Source organism: Pan paniscus, chromosome 21, assembly GCF_029289425.2.
Source record: "Pan paniscus chromosome 21, NHGRI_mPanPan1-v2.0_pri, whole genome shotgun sequence".
Lineage (NCBI taxonomy): Eukaryota > Metazoa > Chordata > Mammalia > Primates > Hominidae > Pan > Pan paniscus.
In genome coordinates this window covers 52,274,255-52,297,246 of record NC_073270.2, presented here as the reverse complement: position 1 = coordinate 52,297,246, position 22,992 = coordinate 52,274,255, and the positions used below count along the sequence as shown (strand labels likewise).

The 22,992-nt window shown below is 47.2% G+C and overlaps 2 protein-coding genes across 3 annotated transcripts in view; both read left to right on the top strand.

Moving 5' to 3' along the window:
- The window catches only part of SLC13A3 (solute carrier family 13 member 3), a 112,856-nt gene extending 108,697 nt beyond the window's left edge, over positions 1 to 4,159 (top strand). For both annotated transcript variants that reach the window (XM_003826007.5, XM_003826005.6), the window contains exon 13: positions 1,782 to 4,159. In XM_003826007.5, coding sequence (XP_003826055.1) covers positions 1,782 to 1,958 — 177 coding nt within the window. In that variant the 3' untranslated portion in view covers positions 1,959 to 4,159. The remainder of the gene's footprint in view (positions 1 to 1,781) is intronic.
- Positions 4,160 to 11,423: 7,264 nt separating this feature from the next.
- OCSTAMP (osteoclast stimulatory transmembrane protein) lies at positions 11,424 to 20,886 on the top strand. The gene is given in 4 exon segments (XM_003826004.5): positions 11,424 to 11,467; positions 15,681 to 16,683; positions 20,106 to 20,460; positions 20,463 to 20,886. Coding segments are annotated over 4 exon segments (1,698 nt in total). The 3' UTR covers positions 20,759 to 20,886.
- The last annotated feature ends 2,106 nt before the right edge of the window (positions 20,887 to 22,992 follow it).

Here is a 22,992-nt window from a genome sequence, read left to right as displayed (position 1 = left end):
GGTACAAGGGGCACCCCCGGTCAGCCAGTCCCGGGCAGGGATGGCCCACCTGCAGGTTCGCTCCTGAGAGTAATGAGTTAGGTGTTAATGAAGTAGCTAACATGAGACCAGCAGGAATTTTGAGCCCTGGCAAAGGGAGACCCAATCCTCCCCCAGTTTCCCCAACATGTCGGCCCGACTCCCTCTAATCCTCCGAAGGTGCCAGGGCTTCCACCTCTGTGCCCTTAGAAGAGAGGCAGGACAGCACACGCAGTATGTCCCCCACCCATCCGTGGTAATATTTATTTAACACCTTTACTAAATCAGCTTGACATTAAAAAAAAAAAAAACTTGAATAAGAATATTCCAGAAGAAATGTTTCCAGTGCATCCATCAATGGAAAACCGGTATTATTAATATATGCCATGGCCAGTAAACCTAAAAATAAATGCAAAGCGGCAAAAACAAAAGAATTAAGCTCTCCCTGATAGCAGCTGCCTGGAGAAGGTTCTGGGCCTCTCCTTGTTAAAAGGGCAACTGACAGGAGCAGAGAAGTGCTGAAGCCATGGTGGCCCCTGTGAACCCCAAAAATCTGAGACAGGTCTCAGTAAATTTAGGAAGTTTACTTTGCCTAAGTTAAGGACACACGCCTGTGACACAGCTTCAGGAGGTCCTGACGACATGCACCCAAGGTGGGTGGAGCACAGCTTGATTTTGTACATTTTAGGGAGGCATGAGACATCAATCAACATATGTAAGATGAACATTGGTTTGGTCCGGAAAGGCGGGACAACTCAAAGAGGGCAGGGGGCTACCAGGTCATAGGTATATAAGAGACAAATAGTTGCATTATTTTGAGTCTCTGATGAGCCTTTCCAAAGAAGGCAATCAGATATGCATTCAACTCAGTGAGCAGAGGGATGACTGAATAGAATGGGAGACAGGTTGGCCCTAAGTAGTTCCCAGTTTGACTTTTCTCTTTAGCTTAGTAATTTGGGGGCCCCAAGATTTATTTTCCTATCACACCCCTAAGAGAGACTTTCTCTGGGAGGAATAGACAGAAAGAGAATTAGAAAGGAAGTAACTGTCTCACCATGTGATTCAGCCTAGGCTATGTGAAGGCGGCGCAGCCAGAAGACCCAGGTGGGAAAACAGGGATTTTCAGCCCAAGGTGGACTGACTGGTCCAAGAGGCCAGCCAGGGTGGGGAGCAGATGGGCACATTCTCCACCGACAGAAGAAAAATGCTTCCCAATGGACAAGGGTAGTCTTGACTAGGACTACCTGACTGGACTGGACCTGAAGTGTGTGTGTGTACCTATGTATACATATGTGTGTTCCTACATGCATGCGTGTGTGTGTGCATGCGTGTGTGTATATGTGTGTGGGATGGGGGTGTTTAGTGATCAGACAAGATTATTTTCAAGTTAGGTGACCTTGGACAAGTCAACTTCTCTAGGTCTCATTTTTCTCTTCTATAAAATGGGGATTAATAAGAATGACCTTTGTAAGGTTGCTTTCTGGGTTAAATGGCATAACCCTGTGACAACTGTGTAGCACACAGTGCCTGGAACCTAGAGGCCATCAATGAATGGGGACACCTGCAGCTCTTTGAGTGACAGCCTAGGGTAGTGTAAAGATTGAAGGGTCCCAGGCATTTACCGACCTGGGTCTGTGTCCTGGCTCCATCACTTCCTGGCTGTGCGATCTTGGGTGAGTGACTTCCTGTCTCTGAGTCTGAATGTTTCCATCTGTATGGTGGGTCAGGTGCTGACCCCTCCCTCTGTCTGGGCTCTATTTCAGGTGCGGACAGGCCTCCTGATGAACCTGATGGGTGTCCTGCTGCTCAGTTTGGCTATGAATACCTGGGCACAGACCATCTTCCAGCTGGGCACCTTCCCGGACTGGGCTGATATGTACTCGGTCAATGTTACAGCATTGCCACCCACCTTGGCCAATGACACATTTCGGACCCTCTGAGTCCCCCTGGAGGACTCCCTTGAGGCTGAACCCTCTCAAAGGGCTGTCACCATCACCTGCTGCTAGGACACTACAAAACAATCAAATAATTCTTTTCTGTAATCCAATATGCAGCAAGCAAGGGTGACCTCCAGTGGCCCACTCAAGTCCATGAGCCATTATCTAGGATACTTTCTCTCTCTTTCATGCAGTTCAAGGCCCAGGTATCTCTCAGATCTGCTGCCTGAGAAATAAGCTCCTTTATCAGTGAGCTGTTTTATCGTTAGGATACAAGAGAGCCCAGTTTCATCAACAGTGAGCAAATCTGGCATGGTGTTTGTCTCGTACAGTTGGGATAGGAGGCCATTCATTCCCATGGGCACAGCTAACATTATCCCCCAGTGATTACTTTCGGTTACACTGAAGAGCCCACCTTGCCTTTAAAGATCACTTTCCTGGGCTGCAATGTTCCAACCCAGTTGTTCCAGCTGTTCACAACCAGTGTGTGATTTTGCTTAGTTGGTGCCCATTCTGCCCCAGTTGTTTTACCCCTGCCGATAACCAGCAGTCAGAGATTCTTTTTTAATCCTTGGAGACAGGGAAAGGGACAGATAGCTTTCCAAGGACATGAGACTGTGCAAAGCCTCTTTGCTGTTTCTCTGGGCTCCTGAGCATACCAGGGGAAGTTCTAGAAACCGCAGCTGACATCTCGACCCAAGAGATTTAGGATTCTCCTGTTTCATCTGGGTCAGTTTGGCCATAATTCTGGGGTCAGGCCAGGCCTGGGTCCTGCCCTCCCATGGGGTGACTCATGACCCCTCCAGCCAGGACTCTCCTACATGTGGCCCCCATAGGCCTCTGTGGCTGCAAGGCGGTCAGTTGCTGCTTGTCCCAGCAGGTGGCCTTGATCTCTCCATGCCCCACCTTAAGTGGTAAGCATGTTTAATTATCAAAGGCCCCATTTGTCAGGGGTGAGAGAAAAGTCAAAAGAGAAATTGGGGCCTTGTAAAAGGCCAGGGTAAAATGTCTCAGGCAAGCAAAAGATTGTCCCCTTCTACATATGGGTAAAACTGAGACGTCCCCGTGAGTCCGAGGCTGGAAGTGGTGTCTGCCTTCAGGGGTTAATCCCTCTTTGTTCCAAGCAGAAGCATTCTGGCATCCCAGTGAAGAGCTCAGGCCCTCAGGAAGTGTCTGCTGAATGGAATGGCCCAGCATTAGCCCAGTATCGGAAAAGACACCAGCCCAGGGGCCCTGAATCGTCACACTTCCCTTTCCTAAGCCTCTGAAGGTGGAGATTCCCCTAGGAGCACTTGGCCAGCTGGGAAGGCAGCGCCCAGCTGCACTCGTTGTTGATACAGCATAAGTGAATCATGGGCATTTCCCTGAGAGCAGTGGGAGAGGCCCTCTGAGTTGGAGGTTGAGCTCCACCTCCTTTCCAAGCAAGCACTCAGTGTTGAATCACAGTTACAACCCACTGGGGCTGGTGGGAGGTGTGTTGTATGGGACTGGAAGCAAGAGGTTCATCCAAAGAGAAACTCATGGGATTTGTAACCAGATGAATCATGATTTCAAAGACTTCTGATCAAAAATACTGTGAAATAAAGAATGTTAATCAACTTTGGACCCGGAGATGATTTGCCTTTCTGAACATAAGAGAGCTTCAAAGCCCCAAATTCCTGGGCTGGGGATTCCACAGAGTTGACCTCTCTGATTTTCTACTGCTCTTCCCTCCCCTCTCCAGCTACATACTCTGCCTCAGGGCCTTCGCATGTGCTGTTCCCTCTGCTTAGAACACTCTCTCCCAAATATATGTCTGGTTCCCCGACTCACTTTATTCAAGTCCCTGCTCAGGTGTCACCTTCCCTGAGAGGCTTCCCTGACCTCCTGTCTAAAATGTCACCCTCATTACTCTCCACCCCCTTACTCTGCTATATTTTCTCCTTAATAGTTAGGACACTGTATAACTTATTTTCTTATTATCTTCTTCTCCCTCTAGAATATAAATTTATGAAAATACAAATTTTTTTTTTTACTGCTGTAACTCCAGTTCCTAGAACAATTTCCAGCACATAGCAAGTGTTCAGTAAATATTTGCTGCTTGAATCTGCTCCAGAATTAACAAGAAAGCCATCTCTTCCTCTGATCTGGGGTCTGTTTTGTTCATTACTTTGTTCACTCCTTCTTCCATTTATTCATTCAATAAACATTTATTGGGAACCTGTCATGTTCTGGTTCATTGTCCCACCCACATGGAACTTACAAGCTGGCAGGGGAGACAGGCAATAGGAACATAAACAAGTCATGTGTCATGATGCCGGCTAAGAAGAAAATGACCAAGATGTTAAACTGACTCAGAGGCTACTTTAGCCAGGGTGGACGGAGAGGACTTCTCTGAGCAGGTGGCACTAGATTGAGACCTGAAGGAGTCAGCCAGATGCTCATGGCAATGTGGGAGGAAGGGAGAAGGTGGGAGCGATGGGGAGTCTCTGGGGAGAACATTCCAGGCAAGGGGACTGCAAGTGCAGAGGTTCAGATGAGCAGATTGCTTCACTTAGTTGGGTGCTCTGAGCTGGAACTTTGTGGCATTTGGAAATCTAGAGTCTGCCTCTTCTGGCTGGTTACCAGGTCTCTGCAGCTTTCCTGAGAAGGCATCCTAGCTTGCTCTGACCGGATGTTACTCAGTCCTTGAAGCCTGAAGGGCTTTGCCATTCTTAGTGAAAAAGATCTGCAGGCAGAAGGCGGCAGCACCATTACGGTACGCTCATGGCAGCATGGGAACAAGGAGATGGCAGGGCTGGTACAGAGTCATTGGAATACACCAAGGGCTCATGTCCAGAAGATATGAGAAGCACCCCAACTCAGAAAAGACAAGACAAACAAAACAAAACAAAACCTTGTTTTTGTTACCTGTGGCCGCATAACAAGCCATCCTCAAACTTAGAACTTTGAAACAGCAATTTCTCGGCTCACGTTTCTGCATTTGGACAGAGCTCTGCAGGGATGGCATTGTCTCTGCCCCGTGAGCTGGGAGTTTTGCTAGGGCTGGAAGGTCTGCAATGGCCGCTGACACTTCAGGGTCTCTCTTCATGTGGCTTCTCCAGGAGTCTATCCTGGACCTCTTTACATGATAGTGGCCTTCAAGAGCAACAAAAACCGAAGCTAAAAGGCCTCTAAGGGCAGGATGTGGAAGTCTAAGAACGTCAATTCTGCCAAATTCTATTGGTCAAAGTAGCCCACAGGACTGGCCTGGTTCAAGGGGAAGGAAATAGACTCCAGCCCTTGATGGTAGGGGCAGCATCCACCAGGGACAGTGGGCTGCCGTGTTTGGAAGCCATTTACCATAGCCCCCAAGAAAAAAGTGGACAAAAGGTACGAAATGTCATCCTGAAAAGAGATATCTACATGGCCAACAGGATTATGAAGAGATACCCAAACCTATGTGTTTATAATTTGCAGGGAAATGCAAATTAAAATAAATTCAACAACATGCCAATCAGACTGGGAAAAATAAGAAAAGTGGACAATAAGTCCTGGTAGGATATAAGGAAACAGAAATCCTGTCAGCCCGGCCAGCATCTTGGCAGTAATTAGGGGTATTCATTATCTGTATTTCCTATGACCCAGAAAACTACCTCATGGGTCCTAAGGAGACAGTGTCAAAGGATATTTGTGCCACTGTTGTTTGAGGCCACCTAGGTGATCATCACTGGGGGAGTATTGAAATAAAATATAAAGGAAATACACCAAGGAAAACACAGGAACACACAGAAGTGATGAACTACAGGTACACAGAGTGACAGATTACACACAGACATATTCCAATATGAGTGCCAAACAGATACAGAGTCAAGTAGGTGGAGAAATGGAGGTGGTGATGGTATCGTAAAAAGGAGAAGAAATAAAAATCACTAAACAAGGAGTTCAATAAGCCTCATTGGAATCCTGGCTCCATCTCTAACATGCTGTGTGACCTTGAGCAGATCTCTTTACTATTTTTTTTTTTTGAAACTGGATCTTGCTCTGTAGCCCAGGCTGGAGTGTGGGGTGCAGTTATAGCTCACTGTAACCTTGAACTCCTGGGCTCAAATGATCCTCCCACCTTAGCCTACTGAGTAAAAAGGACTACAGGTGTGCACCCCCATACCTGGCTTGTTTTCTTATTTTCTTTGCAGAGACAGGGTCTTGCTATGTTGCCTGGGCTGGTCTCAAACTCCTGGCCTCAAGCAGTCCTCCTGCTTTTGCCTCCCAAAGCACTGGGATTATAGGCACGAGCCACCGCACCTGGCCTACTATTTTGGATTTCGATTTTTTCATCTGAGAAATGAGAGCACATAGGTGGGGCCTCAAGAGGAAATAGAAAGCATGCAAACTAGCTAATTTGTAGACAGTTTAGTAAAAGGTCAAGTTACAAGGTGAGCAGAGAGTAGGGGGACCACAGGAAAATTGTGGGACCCCAGTGCTGAGAAATCAGGGAGTGAGGAGTAGAGGAGCACCTCCAAGCCCAAGGCCTCAAGGGAGCAAGCGTCCTGATGGGATCTGGGTCCAGGGACACAGCTGGCTCTTGGTGACTGCAGGAAGGGGTGGGCTCTTCCTCTCCTCCATCCCTCAGCTCTCCTGCTGGGGAGTCAGGGCTCCCTAGAGAAACCAACAAACAGGGTGTGCGCATGTGTGTGTGTGTATGTGTGTGTGTGTGTGTGTGTGTGTGTGTCTTATCAAGACAGAAGGAGAAAGATTTCTTTTAGGAATTGGCTCACACCATTGTGGAGGCTTAGCAAGTCCAAAAATCTGATGGGGAGACCAGTAGGCTGGAGGGCCAAGAAAGTGCTGCAGTTGGAACCTGAAGGCTGTCTGCTGCAGAGTGTCCTCTTGCTCAGGGAGGGTCAGTCTGTTGCAATATTCAGGCCTCCCACTGATGGATGAGACCCACTCACATTCTGGAGGGTGATCCACCCTACTCAAAACCCACTTATTCAAATGTTAATCTCATCTCAAAACATACTCACAGAAACATCAAGAGTGATGCATAACTAAATCTCTGGGCACCGTGGCCCAGCCAAGTTGACACATGAAATTTTATGTGTTGCACCAACAGGAGCCAGAATGCAAGGGGGGCTTTGATGCAGCCCGTCCAGGTCCACCTCCCGGGTGCAGGGCAGGGAGGAGGAGCATGGGGAGGGGTCTGGAGAAACAAGCTTTGAGAAGAGTAAGGCACAAAGGGTTGACATATCAGAGCTTGCAATCTGGTGCCAGCCCTCAGCCAGGTTTTGTTTGTCCCCTCCCCAACGAGTTTGGTTTTTTTATGTTTAGTTTTTTTGAGACAGGGTCTCGCTTTGTGGCCCAGGCTGGAGTGCACTGGCCTGGTGTGATCTCAGCTCACTGCAACCTCCATGTCCCAGGCTCAGGTGATCCTCCCATCTCAGCCTCTGGAGTGGCTGGAAGTGCACAACATCACTATCATGCCCAGCTAAGTTTTCTATTTTTAGTAGAGTCGGGGTTTTTCCATGTTGCCCAGGCTGATCTTAGACTCCTGAGCCTCAAGTGATCCACCTGCCTCGGCCTCCCAAAGTGCTGATATTACAAGTGTGAGCCACTGTGCCAGACCCCTGATGAATTTTAAATTATTATTTGCTAGTCATTAAAATTCAGGAGATTTCACATAAAAATCTGGATTTCTGCTTCTCTTGGAAAGGAAAATACCAGATCTAGCAATATGAGACCCTCTTTGGTATCTGGCAACAATTGTTTGGAGCTGAGTAGTATGTGGAGGAAACCATAAGTTGGAACGTAAACATTAATTAGCCTCAGTCCCCACCACTCTTTAGTGACTTACACTGGCTCTCCTCTGTCAACTCTGTCACTTTCCTGGCTTGTGAAAGCATTTGAATCTATGACCCTTGAATTGCATGATCTGGGAGGTCCATTTCAGCATTAGCGGTCACGGGTTCTAATGGCCTAGAGCAGCACTACCCACTGACCTTTCTGTAATGATGGAAATGGTCTATAGCTGCCCTGTGTGACACAGTAGCCACTTGCTATGTGTGGCTACTGAACATTTGTAATGTGGCTAGTTCAAATTGAGATTTGTTATAAGTAGAAAATTGTAATATGAGAAAATAAATGTAAAACATCCTGTCAATTTTTTATATTATTTACATGTTAAAAGGATATTTGTGATATGTTACATTGACTAAAATATTTTATTAAAATTGATTTCCGTTTTTAAAAATTCGATTTTTTAAATTTAAAAAATGTTATATATCAACTTGACTGGGCCATAGTGCCCAGATATTTGGTCAAGCATTATTCTGGATATTTCTGTGAGGGTGTTTTTAGATGAGACTAACATTTGAATCAGTGGACTTTGAGTAGGGTTACCAGAAAAGTTTAAATTATGCATACGGTTCGAGTTGGTGGCTCACATACTGTTGCTATTGGATAGCACCAGCAATATAGGAAGATTTTGGCTGCTTCTCTGTATTCTCAAACTATCTGGACAGTGGCAACGTTAAAGAAGGCTGAAGAATTCAGTGACTCTAATTATTCTGTGCAGCTGGGCACAGTAGCTCACGCCTGTAATCCCAGCACTTTGGGAGGCTGAGGTGGGCAGATTACTTGAGCCTAGGAGTTTGAGACCATCCTGGGCAACAAGGCAAAAGTCCATCTCTACTGAAAATAATACTCTATGGGTCTCTGATTCTGATCCCAGACCAGGCTCTCCAAGAAGATCTGAAGGCTTACCTCTTCCTCTTCCTCTTCTGTCTTATGGCTCTGAATCCTCCACCCACAAATTCCCCTCAACAAAGCTGATTCTATTTTTGATGATTCAGAAGCCCCTTCCGGATGTTGTGGGCCTTGAGGTCAGGCCAGCCTTATATAGACAGAGGTAACTGCCTACATGTACCGAGAAAAGCCAAAAATATATTTTGCCTGTTCACTCCCTATGCCCCGATGCTCCCAAATCTTACATATCCACCAGAGGCCTTCCGGAAACAAACTGCCTGGTCTTTATCCAACCAGCTCCCTAGTGCCTGTGCAGAAACTGGGCAAATGCTGGTGGCTGGCTTCTAGGACTCTTTCTGTCTGACCAGCACAATGCCCTGAAGTTTGCTATGTGATGGGATCCAGGCCAGGGTGGCCTGGTGAGCATCAGAAGTCTCAACAATCAGATGTGAGCAGACGGGCTCGCTTGGCAGAACTGTCATCCCAGGTAGGAGGGAACAGGGCATGAGCATTTACCTATTGCTTACTGAACACTCTATATGCATTATCTCATTGAATCCTCAAACAGTCCTTAAAGTAGGTACTGTATTACCCTCATTATAGCAGAGGATGCACAACTTCAGAGAGGGACAGTGTCTTGCCCAAGGTCACACAGCACAGTAAGTGGTAAAGCTGGCATTTGAGTTCAGGTCTGCTGCCTCCAGTCCAGGGCCCCTGCAGTTTGGGGGGAATAGCTAGACATCTCCTTGCAGCCAGACAGCTAACAGCAGGCCCGACTAAGGCCTCCCGTGGAAGGTGAAAATTGATGCTCCTCATGCTGGCTTTGGCCCATAGACCTGTTAAGATTGGTCTGCATGGTAGTCTTTCATTTAAAAAAAAAAAAAAAAGCTGACATTTACATTAAAAAGAGAATGACTGGCGTCTTTAGAAAAGCTGGAAAATCTGGTCATGGTGGGCCTCGTTTTCAAGGGGCTTTGACCCTCAACTGGAGATGAATAACAGCTGACCAGACAGGAGGGAGTGGGAGGCTACCCTTTGTAGCTCACTGCTATTTGCATTCATCCTGCTTTGTTCATGAGCTAAGCAGCGTGGCCCCTGTGGGTACACAAGTTTGCTGCTGCTAGTCTGCCTCATGTACTTAGTTCTTTGCAGACCTGGTAGCTGGCCTAACATCCTGCAGGGGTGCACGGTCTGGGAAGTGTGTTAGGCCCTCTGAGGGTTCTGGCCACAGGTATTCCATTCAATCGCTGTGTAACTGTAAGAATGTCACTTCCCCTATCCAGGCCGTAGGACATTCCCCTTCAGGCCTGAGAGTGACCCAGGCAACATGTCCTTATAAGGGAAAGTGGCTGTGCCCCTACTGGTCCATCCCACAGAGGGGGAGCCTGGGGGGCTCAGGGGAGGCCTGCTGGGAGTGATGGGGTGCAGAGATGCCGGAGAGGTGTCTGCATTCCAGGTAGGAACTGGCTTTCAGGACAGCCTGAAAGCAGACCTGCAGGGCACTAACTGCAGAGGGTGTGCGTGGGGAATTTACATTATTGAGTACCTACTATTTGCAGTACCAGCTGTACTATGAAGTAATCACGAGGTCTGTGAATTATCCCCTCCACAGCAGCAGAGCCCAGTGGCTAACTGGTATACCCTGAAGCCAGCCCGCTGGTTAGAAATCACGGCAGTACCATTAATAGCTGAGTGGCGTGGTTGGCGACGTAGCTCTCTGAGTCTCAGTTTTCTGAGCTGAAGAATGAAAATAACATCTTTACCATAAAGGGATGTTCAAAGTAAGGGTTCAGTGAATTTGAAGAGAAATTGTTTAGAAGAATGCCTGATACATAGTAAGTGCTCAATAAATGTTAACTGTTATTTTCGTTAACTATTTTTTTTTGAGACGGAGTCTCGCTGTGTGCCCAGGCTGGAGTGCAGTGACGTGATCTCAGCTCACTGCAACCTTGTCTCCTAGGTTCAAGTGATTCTCCTGCCTCAGCCTCCCGAGTATCTGGAACTACAGGTATGCACCACCACAAACCAGATAATTTTTGTATTTTTAGTAGAGACAGGGTTTCACCATGTTGGTCAGGCTGATCTCAAACTCCTGACCTCAGGTGATCCACCCCCATTAGCCTCCCAAAGTGCTGGGATTACAGATGTGAGCCACTGTGCCCAGCCTCATTAAACTTTTTTTAAGGGGAGAAAACCAGCAGAGAGATATGAGGTCACCTGCCCAAGGTCTCATAGCTAGGGAGGGACAGAGCTGAGATTTGAAGCGAGGTACAAATCAGGCTAAAGACAGGAAGGGGGCTGGGGAAGGAGACCAGAGCCACTGCTCCCAGTACTTGGCAGGGGTCTGATTATCACCTGTGAGTCCCAAGAGCAGGGATCAGGCTCCCCTTGGGGCACACAACTATGGAGTGGGAGGGAAAGGGAAGCTGTATGGTTTCTCTGTGCCTCAGTTCCCTTCTCTGTAAAATGGGGCTAATTCTACCTTCCTGCTACCAAGATTAGAGACATCACTTGGAAAAGGCTGTCTTTTCCTCTTCCCACACCTTCCACCCGCTCTTGCTTGTGGGCAGAGGATGAGGCAGCTTGCCCAACCCTCTGGGAGGTGGGCCCCGAAAAGGGCGGGACAAGGCAGCCAGGAGAGCTTCATTAAAGAGTGGAAAAGCAGAAGTGGCAGGGATTCCCAAGTCCCAGCGATTCCCCCACTTCCTCTCCACCTGCCACAGCTGCCAGTGACCGCCCGCCTGAAACCACTGCCATTTGGACAGCATGCCAGGCCACCCAGGAGCAGCTGAGCAACTTGTCAAGACCGGGTAGGTCTGGGGACTTTGGACACTGAGGGCTACAGGTGAGAAAACAGCCAGCCATTGGGGGTGATGGATATGAACCCAAATCTTCAGCTCTGCCATTCCTCGGCTATGTGACCTTAGGCAAATCCTCAGTTCTCTGAGCCTCAGTTCCCCATCTGTGAAATGGAAGTAATAATGACATCTACGAGACTGTTGCCAGAATTGAATGAGAAAACACATGCTTAGTACTTGGCAACTGCTTGGCTCAGAGGACGCACTCACTAAACAGCAGCTAGTTTCCTTGCCATTTTCAATACCCCGTGCAGGAATTGTCATCCAATATGACTTAGGACTGGCTTTCAATCCTTAAAATTGTTTTTATTATTAGCTATTATTCCAAAAGCTACTGTGTTCCAAATATTAATTATATAGGAGAAGGGGGTGTTTAGTCCCAAATTCAAATGCCTTCGGGAGCTGGGAAGGGGTTGCACCTGTGGAAGGCCACCTGGGTGTGCAGACAGACCCATTCATTGATCAGCAGGATGCAGTCTGCAGGGCTGCTCCCCTGTCAAAGGTGGGTAGTGGATACTCAGCTCCAGCTACCTGTTGCAAAGGTGGGAGCTCTAACCCAGATCTTCTTATCTCTCAAGAAAAGCTGGAAACCCAGATTTTAATGTGAAACTTCCTTATTTCCAAATGGGGGCAGCTTACATACACACACACACACACACACACACACACACACACACACACACAGAGTGGGCCACAATAAAGCACATTTGCATATGATTCAGCCTTTAGGGCTTCAAGGTTGTGACCTTCACTCCAGCCCCACAGGCCTCACTGCATCTCAGCTTCCCACTGTTCTGGTTCTCCCAACTCCCTATTTCCTGATGGTCAGAGCACAGGACCTTTGCACACGCTGTTCCTTCTGTCAGGGATGTCCAACTCCCTTCTTCACCCACAAACTGACACTAGTCCTTCCACCCCCAGCTGGAATGTCACCTCTTCCAGGGAGCCTTCCTGACTCCCAGGTAAAACTGGGTCACTCTCCATCTATCCCACCCCAGTCCAGGCCCAGGCATACTATGCTCAGAATTCTTTGTTAATGAACTTAAACTCTAATGGTCTATTTAAGTCTCCTCAATTAGACTGTGAACTCCTTTAGTGGGACCAGGACTTAATTCATCTTTGTGTCCACAGGGGTCAGCACAGAGCCTGGGCACAGAGGAGACTCGAGTGAAACATTTACATCGTTGACATAAGTATCATCAGAGTAACAAGTGGTGCAGTTTTATAGGATCCTTCTTCTGTGCCAGACCCTGTGTAAACTTCTTTACATGCATTATTTCATTTTATTGTCCCAGAAGCCCTGTGACAAAGGTTTCTGTATTAGTCAGGACTCATTGAGTTGCAAGTGACAGATTGATCTTACACTGCCTGTAGAAAAACAGACATTTCCTAGTGTGTGGTCCGGCATAGATTTCGGCTTCAGGCATTTCTGGATCCAGGTCCTCCAACAAGGCCACTGGGACTCTCTGTCTGTTTCCTAACACTGTTTTCCTTGTGTTGCCTTCATCCCAGGCCGACTCATACTACATGGTGGTCCCCAAGGCTTGAGGCATCCTCCTACCAGCTTAGCTCTCAAGGCAACAAAGGGCAGTTTTTTTTGTCGTTGCAGCAAAACCCTGAGGAAAGCTCTATTGGTCCATCTCCGGTCAGGTGCAATCCCTGCACCAGTCACCGTGGCCAGGGGATCAGAGGTACTTGGATCAACTAGACCCAGTCACATGCTTATCCTTCAAGCTGATGATGGTGGAGCAAGTCAGCAGCTTTGCCTGTAACCAACACAGTGACAGCCTCCCCACCACCCTCCCTGCCCTTTATAACCATATTCCCATATAACCTTTCTGCCTGCTCTCACTTAAGATAATGTATGATCTCCAACCTCAAGTGGGCCTCAGTGTTGCCCAGCACATATGTTATTGCCCCAGTTCGTTTGTTCTCCCACTTTCCTGGGCAACCATTTTGTACTTTCTTCTTCCTCTTCAAGCATCCATCACCTCCGCCAGCATCTTACCTTCTCTGCTGACCTTGCTTCCTGCCAACCTGAGCAAACAGAAGCAATCGGTCATGCTACTCTTAATGAATAGTTTTGGAGCACTCACAACATGGCAGACACTATTGTAGGCACTTGGGACATATCAGTGATGAAAACGGACACAGTCCCTGCTCCGGTGGAGTTGACTCTAGTGGTAGGTAATAGCTGATGTGATACTTACCATGTGCCAGAAACAAAGTGACCCCAGGAGGTGCATACTTTTATTGCACCATTTTACAGATGAGACAGCTGAGACACAGAAAGGTTGTGATATGTACCCAAGGTCACATAGCTGGCAAGTGGTGGAGCAGAAATTTGAGCCCAGGCAGTCCAGAGGTCATGCCCTTAACATTACTCTGCTCTGCGTATATCAGAGGATACTTTTCACAGGTGCATACACGCTGCCTGTTCATTCGCCATCATCTGTACCTATTTCCTCTGCTTTCCCACCTGCTATTAAGGATGAACGACCCCTGCTCCATTCTAAGACCAGCCCCACCTTGCATGTTCTCAGTCTCACTCTCTGCCTCCACCCCTACAGGTGTCACTCCAGGGAGTCTCCCCTTTGTCAATGTCTCCCCTCTCGATGAGATCTCCCACCTGCAAACATGCTATAGATTTCCTCCCTTTACATGAATTCTCTTGGTCCAATTTCCCATAGCTACCAGCCACTGCTTCATCTCCCTGCTGTTTTAGTGTAGAAATTACCGGAAAGAGTTGTCTATATCTGTGTTTCCTATTCTTCTCCTTCCCGTCTCTCCTGGACCCAGTCTAGTTGGATTTTGGCCCCAAAAGCCACCGAACTCTCCCTGCCAAGGTCAACAGTGACCTCTAAGCGGCTAATAGGCATTGCTCAGTCCTCATAATTCTTGACCTGTTGGCTGCATTTGACGTACTTGATCACTCCTTTCTCCTTGAAACATTTTGTTTATTTGGCTTCCTAAGCACCACATTGGTTTCTCAGTCTCTTTTGCTGGTTCCTCCTCATCTAAGAGCCCCTAACCTTGGAGCACCTTGAGGCATGTCCTTGGATGTCTTTCCTCCCCAGTGACACACTCTCTTGAGGAATCTCGTGGTGCACATGGCTTTAGGTAGGGATATAAAGTTGGGAGACATCTAATAATCAATGACTCCCAATGTTATAACTCCAGCCTGACCTCCCCTCTGAATTCCTGACTTCTATTTCCAACCACGTTGTCAAAAGCTCCACGGAATGGCTCAACTGAATCTCAAATTTAAGAGTTCTGAACTGAATTCCTCCTCTCTCCCCCTCCACTCAAACCTGTTTTGACCACAGGGTTCTCATCTCAGGAAATGACACCTTGGTGCTTCCAGTTGCTCAGACACAAAAGCACCTCGTCATCCTTGACTCCCCTCTTTCTCTCACACCCCACAACCAATCAGCCTCTGCAAATCTTGTTGACTCTGCCAACAAAATGTGTTCAGAATCCAAGCTTTCCTTACTACTCCTCTGCCATCGCTCTTAACATAGTGCAAGCCCCACGAAGGTAGGGACTTCTGTTTTTTCATTCCTGTTTCTCCAATGGTTAACACAAAGTCATTGCTTGATAAACACTTGTTGAATGAATAAATATAAGGATGATAGAATATAAAAGTCCCTCACAGGCCAACTAGTTCACCCTCCTCACCCCTAAATTATAGAGGAGACCCTGAAGTTCAGAAAGAATAGAAGGTCCAGAATCATACAGCAAGCCACCAAGACTATTAATTCAAGTGAAATCGTTTCTCTTCTTCTCTCTCCTCTTACTCATTCTCTCTCTTTCACCTGTGCTTCTCGCTCCATGACTCTTTCATTCTCTTGGGCCAGTTGCCTTCACAAAACTGTAATAATGGACTCAAACAGTGCAGACTTTCATCCTCACATCCTCAGGTACTGCATGGGAATTGGGCTCTTCCCTGACAGTTCCAGCGAGAGTAATCCTGGGGAAGGCTCTGATTGGTTCAGCTTGCGTCACGTGGGTATACAGTGACTTACTCTGATGGGTCCACCTGGGTAACTACAAGGGTGGAGTCTGTTAGCAGAGCCTGGTGATGGGTTTGTGGGGCAGGGGCAGTGGACAGACACCCACCCACCCACCTCCTGATAGAGATGCCCTTCAATTTCCTTGTGTGCAGGTGGAGGTCCTGGCACTTGGGGTTCTGGAAGGCCCTTGCCCCACTGCAGGCTGCCTGGGATGCCTTCTCCCAGCCTGTTCCAGCCAGCTGTGGCCAGCTGCTGACCCAGCTCCTCCTGTGTGCCTCCCTGGCTGCTGCTGCTGCAGGTCTGGTTTATCACTGGCTGGCATCCTTGCTGCTTTATCCTCCTGGACCTTCAGCCATGGTGGCCACTGTCTGTGGCCTCCTGGTCTTCCTGAGCCTGGGCCTGGTACCCCCAGTCCGCTGCCTGTTTGCACTCAGCGTGCCCACCCTGGGTACGGAGCAGGGCCGCCGGCTGCTCCTGTCCTACAGCACTGCCACCCTGGCCATTGCTGTGGTGCCCAACGTCCTGGCCAACGTGGGTGCGGCCGGGCAGGTGCTGAGGTGTGTCACCGAGGGCTCCCTGGAGAGTCTCCTCAATACCACTCACCAGCTGCATGCAGCATCCAGGGCTCTGGGCCCCACAGGCCAGGCAGGCAGCCGGGGCCTGACATTTGAGGCCCAGGACAATGGCTCTGCCTTCTACCTTCACATGCTCAGGGTCACTCAGCAGGTCCTGGAGGATTTCTCTGGCCTGGAGTCCCTGGCCTGGGCAGCAGCGCTAGGGACCCAGCGAGTGGTCACAGGGCTGTTTATGCTGGGCCTCCTGGTGGAGTCGGCATGGTACCTCCATTGCTACCTGACAGACCTGCGGTTTGACAATATCTACGCCACTCAACAGCTGACCCAGCGGTTGGCACAGGCCCAGGCTACACACCTCCTGGCCCCTCCACCCACCTGGCTGCTCCAGGCGGCTCAGCTGAGGCTGTCACAGGAGGAGCTGTTGAGTTGTCTTCTAAGGCTGGGGCTGCTTGCCCTGCTCCTGGTGGCCACGGCTGTGGCGGTGGCCACAGACCATGTAGCCTTCCTCCTGGCACAGGCGACTGTGGACTGGGCTCAGAAGTTGCCAACTGTGCCCATCACGCTCACGGTCAAGTATGATGTAAGTGTGATGATGGGAAAAGGGAAGGGAGTCATTGTTTTGAGGGCAGGGGGAGGGTCTGTTAAACCCTTGACTTGTGATTAAATTTGACTTGCCTCTAAGAAATAGTCCTTGAATCATCCATGGGGCCCCATACCATGGGCAGAGGGACTCACCGGATACCCACAACAGCTCTAGGAAGTGGTTTCTATTTTCACTTCCTATTGCAGTTGAGGATGCTGAAACCCAGACACCTTAAAATAACTTGCATCCAAGGTCACCCTTCACAAGTGGCAGCTTGTCCTAGCCTCATTTTCCACATTTGTACAAATTGAATCGATCCTCCTAATCCTACAAGGCTATTGTGTCTTACAATGTGGTATTGTCTTAAAGTACCTAGTAAGCTCCATGGCACAAAAGAGATTATTTAATAAAGAGTGGCTATTATTAATAGCTTACATCTGTCTATGTTGGACTGGAGGAGGACTTTGGAATGGCCTTGATCAGGAGGCATCCAACTATAGCCTTCAGGACAAATCCAATGGCTTCTTGGTTTTGTAAATAAAGCTTTTTTAGAACACAGCCATGCCATTTGTCAATATATTGTCTGTGGCTGCCCTACAAAGGCAAAGTTGAGTAATTGCAACAGAGACTGTATGTCCTGCAAAGCCTGAAATATTTGCTATTTTAATAGTGATATAGAAAATATTTACTATCGACTTATAATCGGATATATTACTATCAGATCAAGAGTTGTGTTTTTCGATCGTTTCTTTTGCCACGGATCTTTTTATTTTTAATTTTTAGTAGTGAGGTCTCACACAAAAGTCCATTGCATAAAACATATCAAAGTGTCAAACTTCGAGCTAATAATATTAACAGTTTATATTTATCAAGTACTTATTACATATTAAGAAAGTGTTTTTCAGACTGCACAAAATCAATTTAATCAATTTAAGGAGTCATAAATAGTGTTTTTAATGAAATAGAATCAACTGGAAAATTATAAGATTACATCTTAGGCAATAAGGGAGTGTATGGTTTTGTGAATATTTTCTTCAATTACAAAACAATCTCTGCTTTGAAGGTACTGTAAAATGCATTTCTTTTCTTTCCTTTTTTGAGACAGGGTTTCACTCTGTTGCCCATGCCAGAATGCAGTGGTGCAGTGGTGCAATCACAGCTCACTGTAACCTTGACCTCCTGGCTCAAACGAGCCTCCCACTTCACCTACCTCTGCCTTCCAAGTAGCTGAGACTATAGGCATGCACCACCACCACCCAGTTAATTTTTATTATTTTTTTTAGAGATGGTGTCTCACTATGTGGCTCAGGCTGGTCTCAGACTCCTGGGCTCAAGCATTCCTCTCACCTCAGCCTCCCAAAGTGTTGGGATTACAGGCATAAGCCACCATGCCTGGCCTGTAAAATGCATTTCTTACCATAGGTCACAGTAAAGAAATGTGTCAGGCAATGTTCTAAGCATGTTCCCTGATTTACTCTTTTTCACCAAATCTCAGATAGTCATCAATTGCAAGTCACACCATTACTTTATGTATCCTTAGGGCAGAAAATGCTACCAATTCAACCTTGACACAATGCTTTCTTATCATTTAGAATTTTAATTGTATTTGTATAAAATAGTTCACTTATTATTTAACATAGGTTTATTTTGCCATATCTTTCTCGCGTATACATAAAAAGAAAAATAGGGGGCTGGGCATGGTGGCTCATGCCTATCTATAATCCCAGCACTTTGGGAGGCCGAGGTGGGTGGATCACCTGAGGTCAGGAGTTCAAGACCAGCCTGGCCAACAACATGGTGAAACCCCATCTCTACTGAAAATACAAAAATTAGCCAGGCATGGTGGTGTGTGCCTGTAATCCCAGCTACTCAGGAGGCTGAGGTGAGATAATCGCTTGAACCTGGGAGGCAAAGTTTGCAGTGAATTGAGATTGCTCCACTGCATTCCAACCTGAGCCAGCAAGACTCCAAAAAAAAAAAAAAAAGGAAGAAACGAAGAAAGAAAGAAAGAAAGGAAAGAAAGAGAGAGAGAGAAAGAAAGAGAAAGAGAGAAAGAAAAGAAAGAAGGAAAGAAAGAAAGAAAGAAAGGAAGGAAGGAAGGAAGGAGAGAGAGAGGGAGGGACGAAGGAAGGAAGGGAGGAAGGAAGGAAGGAGAGAGAGAGGGAGGGACGAAGGAAGGAAGGGAGGAAGGAAGGAAGGGAGGGAGGGGAAGTAATCTGATGGTTTTCCTAAAACATTCAATCTGACTTTTCTGAATGACTCTGGCCGAGGAGTCAGTCTCTGAGGCTTTTCCTCCAGTATCATTCTCTGTGCCTTCCAGAGCCCCGGTGATGCCCCACCATTGTTTCCAGCATTTTCTTGCAAGCTGCGGGCCCTCACTCAGCAAGTTTTGAGGCTGGCACTCTCTGATCCTCTGGGAAAGCATAAATTGTCCAGGCCCACTCATTGCTTTCACATTATTTCATCTTTTCTGAAAGCTTTGGGAGTTTCTCCTGCATTCATTTGAACCATTTGGGGTGTGGCAAGCTATCCTTCTGCACCTGGGTTAGTGCAGAATCCAACCCAGGTTGGTTCCAAAGTTCAAATGGTGAACTTCTTTCTTCCCTGCCTTTCTAGATACCATTCTTCCTCACCTGGACATACCTATGGAAACTGTCCAATGCTTATAAGCAGGACACGGGGACCCACCTTGGCTGAGACTGATCCCTGGGTTGGCAACATGTAACCCATGTGTGGCTTTGGGCTTCCCATCTTTTTTTTTTTTTTTTTTGAGACAGAGTCTTGCTGTGTTGCCCAGTCTGGAGTGCAGTGGTGTGATCTCACTGCACCCTCCCCTCTCGGGCTCAAGCTATTCTCCTGCCTCAGCCTCCTGAGAAGCTGGGATTACAGGCACATGCCAACACACCCAGCTAACTTTTTGTATTTTTAGTAGAGACGGGATTTCACCATGTTAGCCAAGCTGGTCTCGAACTCCTGACTTCAAGTGATCCACCCGCCTCGGCCTCCCAGAATGCTGGGATTACAGGCGTGAGCCACTGCGCCTGGCCACTTCCCATCTTTTAAATTAGGCTCTTCCTGGGCTCGACCCATAGAATTGTGTATATTGGATGGAATAGGACATCTAAAGTATTCAGTAAGGACTCAGCAAGGAGCAAACATCCATAGACAATTTGTTTTCTCTAAAATATTCTGCTCAAAGATACTAACCTTAGTAACATTTGTATGGTGATTTTTATTTGGCAAAAGAACCTGTTTCAGACTCCTAGTCTCATTGGGTCCTCCTCAAACCCTGGGAAACAGGGGTTATTTCTGTAACCATTTTGCAGATGAAGGCAGGGAGAGCTGGACAAGCCTCTTCTAGAGTTGGGGAGTGGCCAGAGAGGCCCTCAGTTGACGCTGCCTTTTTCTCCTTTCCCAAGGTGGCATACACTGTCCTGGGCTTCATCCCTTTCCTCTTCAACCAGCTGGCCCCGGAGAGCCCCTTCCTCTCCGTCCACAGCTCCTACCAATGGGAGCTCCGCCTCACCTCCGCCCGCTGCCCACTGCTACCCGCCCGGCGTCCCCGCGCAGCTGCCCCGCTGGCCGCGGGGGCCCTGCAGCTCCTGGCGGGCTCCACGGTGCTCCTGGAGGCCTACGCCCGCCGCCTGCGGCATGCCATCGCCGCTTCCTTCTTCATAGCCCAGGAGGCGAGGAGGGTCCGCCACCTGCACGCCCGGCTCCAGCGAAGACACGACAGGCACCAAGGCCAGCAGCTGCCCCTAGGGGATCCTTCCTGCGCCCCACACCCAGACCTGCCTGCAAGCCTCCGGCATGGATAGACTACAGGCTGGATGCCTTAAGAACCGAGAGCAGTGAGGGAGAAGGGAAAGAGCTTTGGAGTTGCAGAGACCTGAGTTGTAATCTTGGTCCTGTGCCGCCTCCCTGTGTGACCTTGGGTAGGTCACTTCACCTCTCTGAGCCTCGGTTTCTACATCTGCGTAACGACCGCATATTTACCATTGATGTGACCTACTTCCCACGCAGGGATGTGGTCAGGATGGAAGGAAATACTGGGCATGATAGGCCTGGATAACCGGTAAAGAACCATGCAAAGGCGAAGACAAGGAGTGCAGAGACAGCTCATGGTTCCTCCAGGCTGGTTGGCGATCAGGCTCATCTCATCTGCACCAACTGCTCTACCTGTTAGATGGAGACCTTGCATCATGAATTTCTCGAAATGCTCCTGGAACTTATTTATATGCCTCGAAATCCTCTAAACTCATTTATAGTAACCCATAGTTTTAATTTATAAATAAACGTATTTATTAAATCTTAGATTATGTTATTCCTCTGCCTCAAATTCCTTCAGGGCCTTTCCATTGCCAGGATTAGATTTTGCCAAATTAAAGTATAGGACACTCAGTTCAACTTGAATTTCAGATAAACAACAAATACTTGTTTCATTAAAAACGTAAATGAAATTTAGCAGAGTATAACTGAGCAAAGAACGTAATCCCCGGAGGCAGAATAGGTTCAGAGCAACTCTGGGGGGTGCAACATCGTCAGATAATATTTATGGACAGAAAAAGGAAAGAGATGTACAGAAAACACACGTGAGGTACAGAAACAGCTGGATTGGTTACAGCTTGGCATTTGCCTTATTTGCACACAGTTTGAACAGTTGGCTACCTTTGGTTGAAACACAGTGATTGGTACAAGAGTAGGTTACACTCTGTTTACACATCCAGGAAGGTTATAGTTCACTATGTATGGAGAAACCTTTAGGACAAACTTAAAATATGTAAGGAGGCAGCCTTAAGCTAAAATTAATTTAACAATGGCATTATTATCGTCCTTCTTCTAGAGGAGAAGAAACAGATTCAGAGAGGTCAAGTATTTTGCCCAAAGTCACTCAGCCAATAAGCCACAGAGCCAGGATTTAAACCCAAGTAGTCTAGCTGCCATGGTTTATGAACTTAACTGGTCTCTCAAATAAAAGTAAAATCCCCTTTGACAACCACACTCAAGTCAGTTTGCCTTCTTTGGCTCCACAATCATAACCAAGATTGTCAGTTGGTAGGTGCTCTTCAATTATTTTTCTATACATACATGTGTGTGTAAATAGAGTACAGAAATATGTAATATTGTTTGTTGAGTTTTAAACAACATGATACCATATATATAGCTCTGCAAATTGTTTTTTTCATTCAACAATATGCCATGGCCCTACTTTTTATTGTTAAAGAGAATTGATATGTCATTAGTTATTTAGCAGTTACCCCATTAGTAGATGGTTAGGTGGTGTCTAGTTTTTGCTATTATAAAAAATGTTGTAATGAACATCTTTGTGCATGGCTTCTTGTTTACATCAGAAGATTTCCTTAGAACAGATATAGAACTCCTAAATTACATGGGCTACTTTCAAGATTTTAGTTTTTAGATGTCTGTTAGTTGGTATAGTGCACAGACATCTAAAATAGCCGCCAATGATCCCCACCTCCTGGTTTTCATGCCCTTGTGTGATCCCTTCTCCTTGAATGGAGCAGGACCTTGACTTTCTTCTAGCTAATCAAATGTGACAAAGGTGATGGGATGTCATTTCTGTGATTAAGTTACATGTGATCATAATTTCCATCTTGCTAGCAAATTTTCTCTGTTGCTTTCTGCTTGGCTTGCGTGCTTTGATAAACCAAAATGCTATGTTGATGAGGCCCATATAGAAGAAACGGCAGGCCCCAGAAAGGTATTCTGACAACAGCCTTCTAAGTGAGTTTGGAAGTGGATCCTTCCCCAGTTGGGTCTTCATTTAGGACTCGAGACCTACCTGGCTGATGCCTTGATTGTAACCAGCCAGAGACCCTAAAGCAGAAGACTCAGCTAAACCATATGTGGGCTCCTGACCCACAGAAACTGAGATAAGAAATGTATGTTGTTTTAAACCACTACATTTGTGGTCATTTGCTATGCATAGGTAACAATAGAGCTGAGATTCCCCAGAAGTCAACCCTGAGACAAGAATTTATGCGCAGTTAGTTTAACTAGGAGGTGATTCCCAGAAGCACCAGTAGGGGAGTAGGGAAATGAGAGAAGACAGGAAGAAAAGCCTATACAGTTTGCATTATCAAACAGGTAGCTGCTGTGGGTGACTGAGGCTCAGTCTCTCTGGGCACCTCTGCAAATTAGTGTAGAATCTGTACCAGAGTTGTCCCCCAAGAGTGAGGCAGGAAACCCGGGTATTTATTCCCCAACACTCAGCACAGAACACTTCTGTGACCAAAACATATGGGGGTGTTCCTCAACTCCAAACCATTCTCTAGCCTACACCAA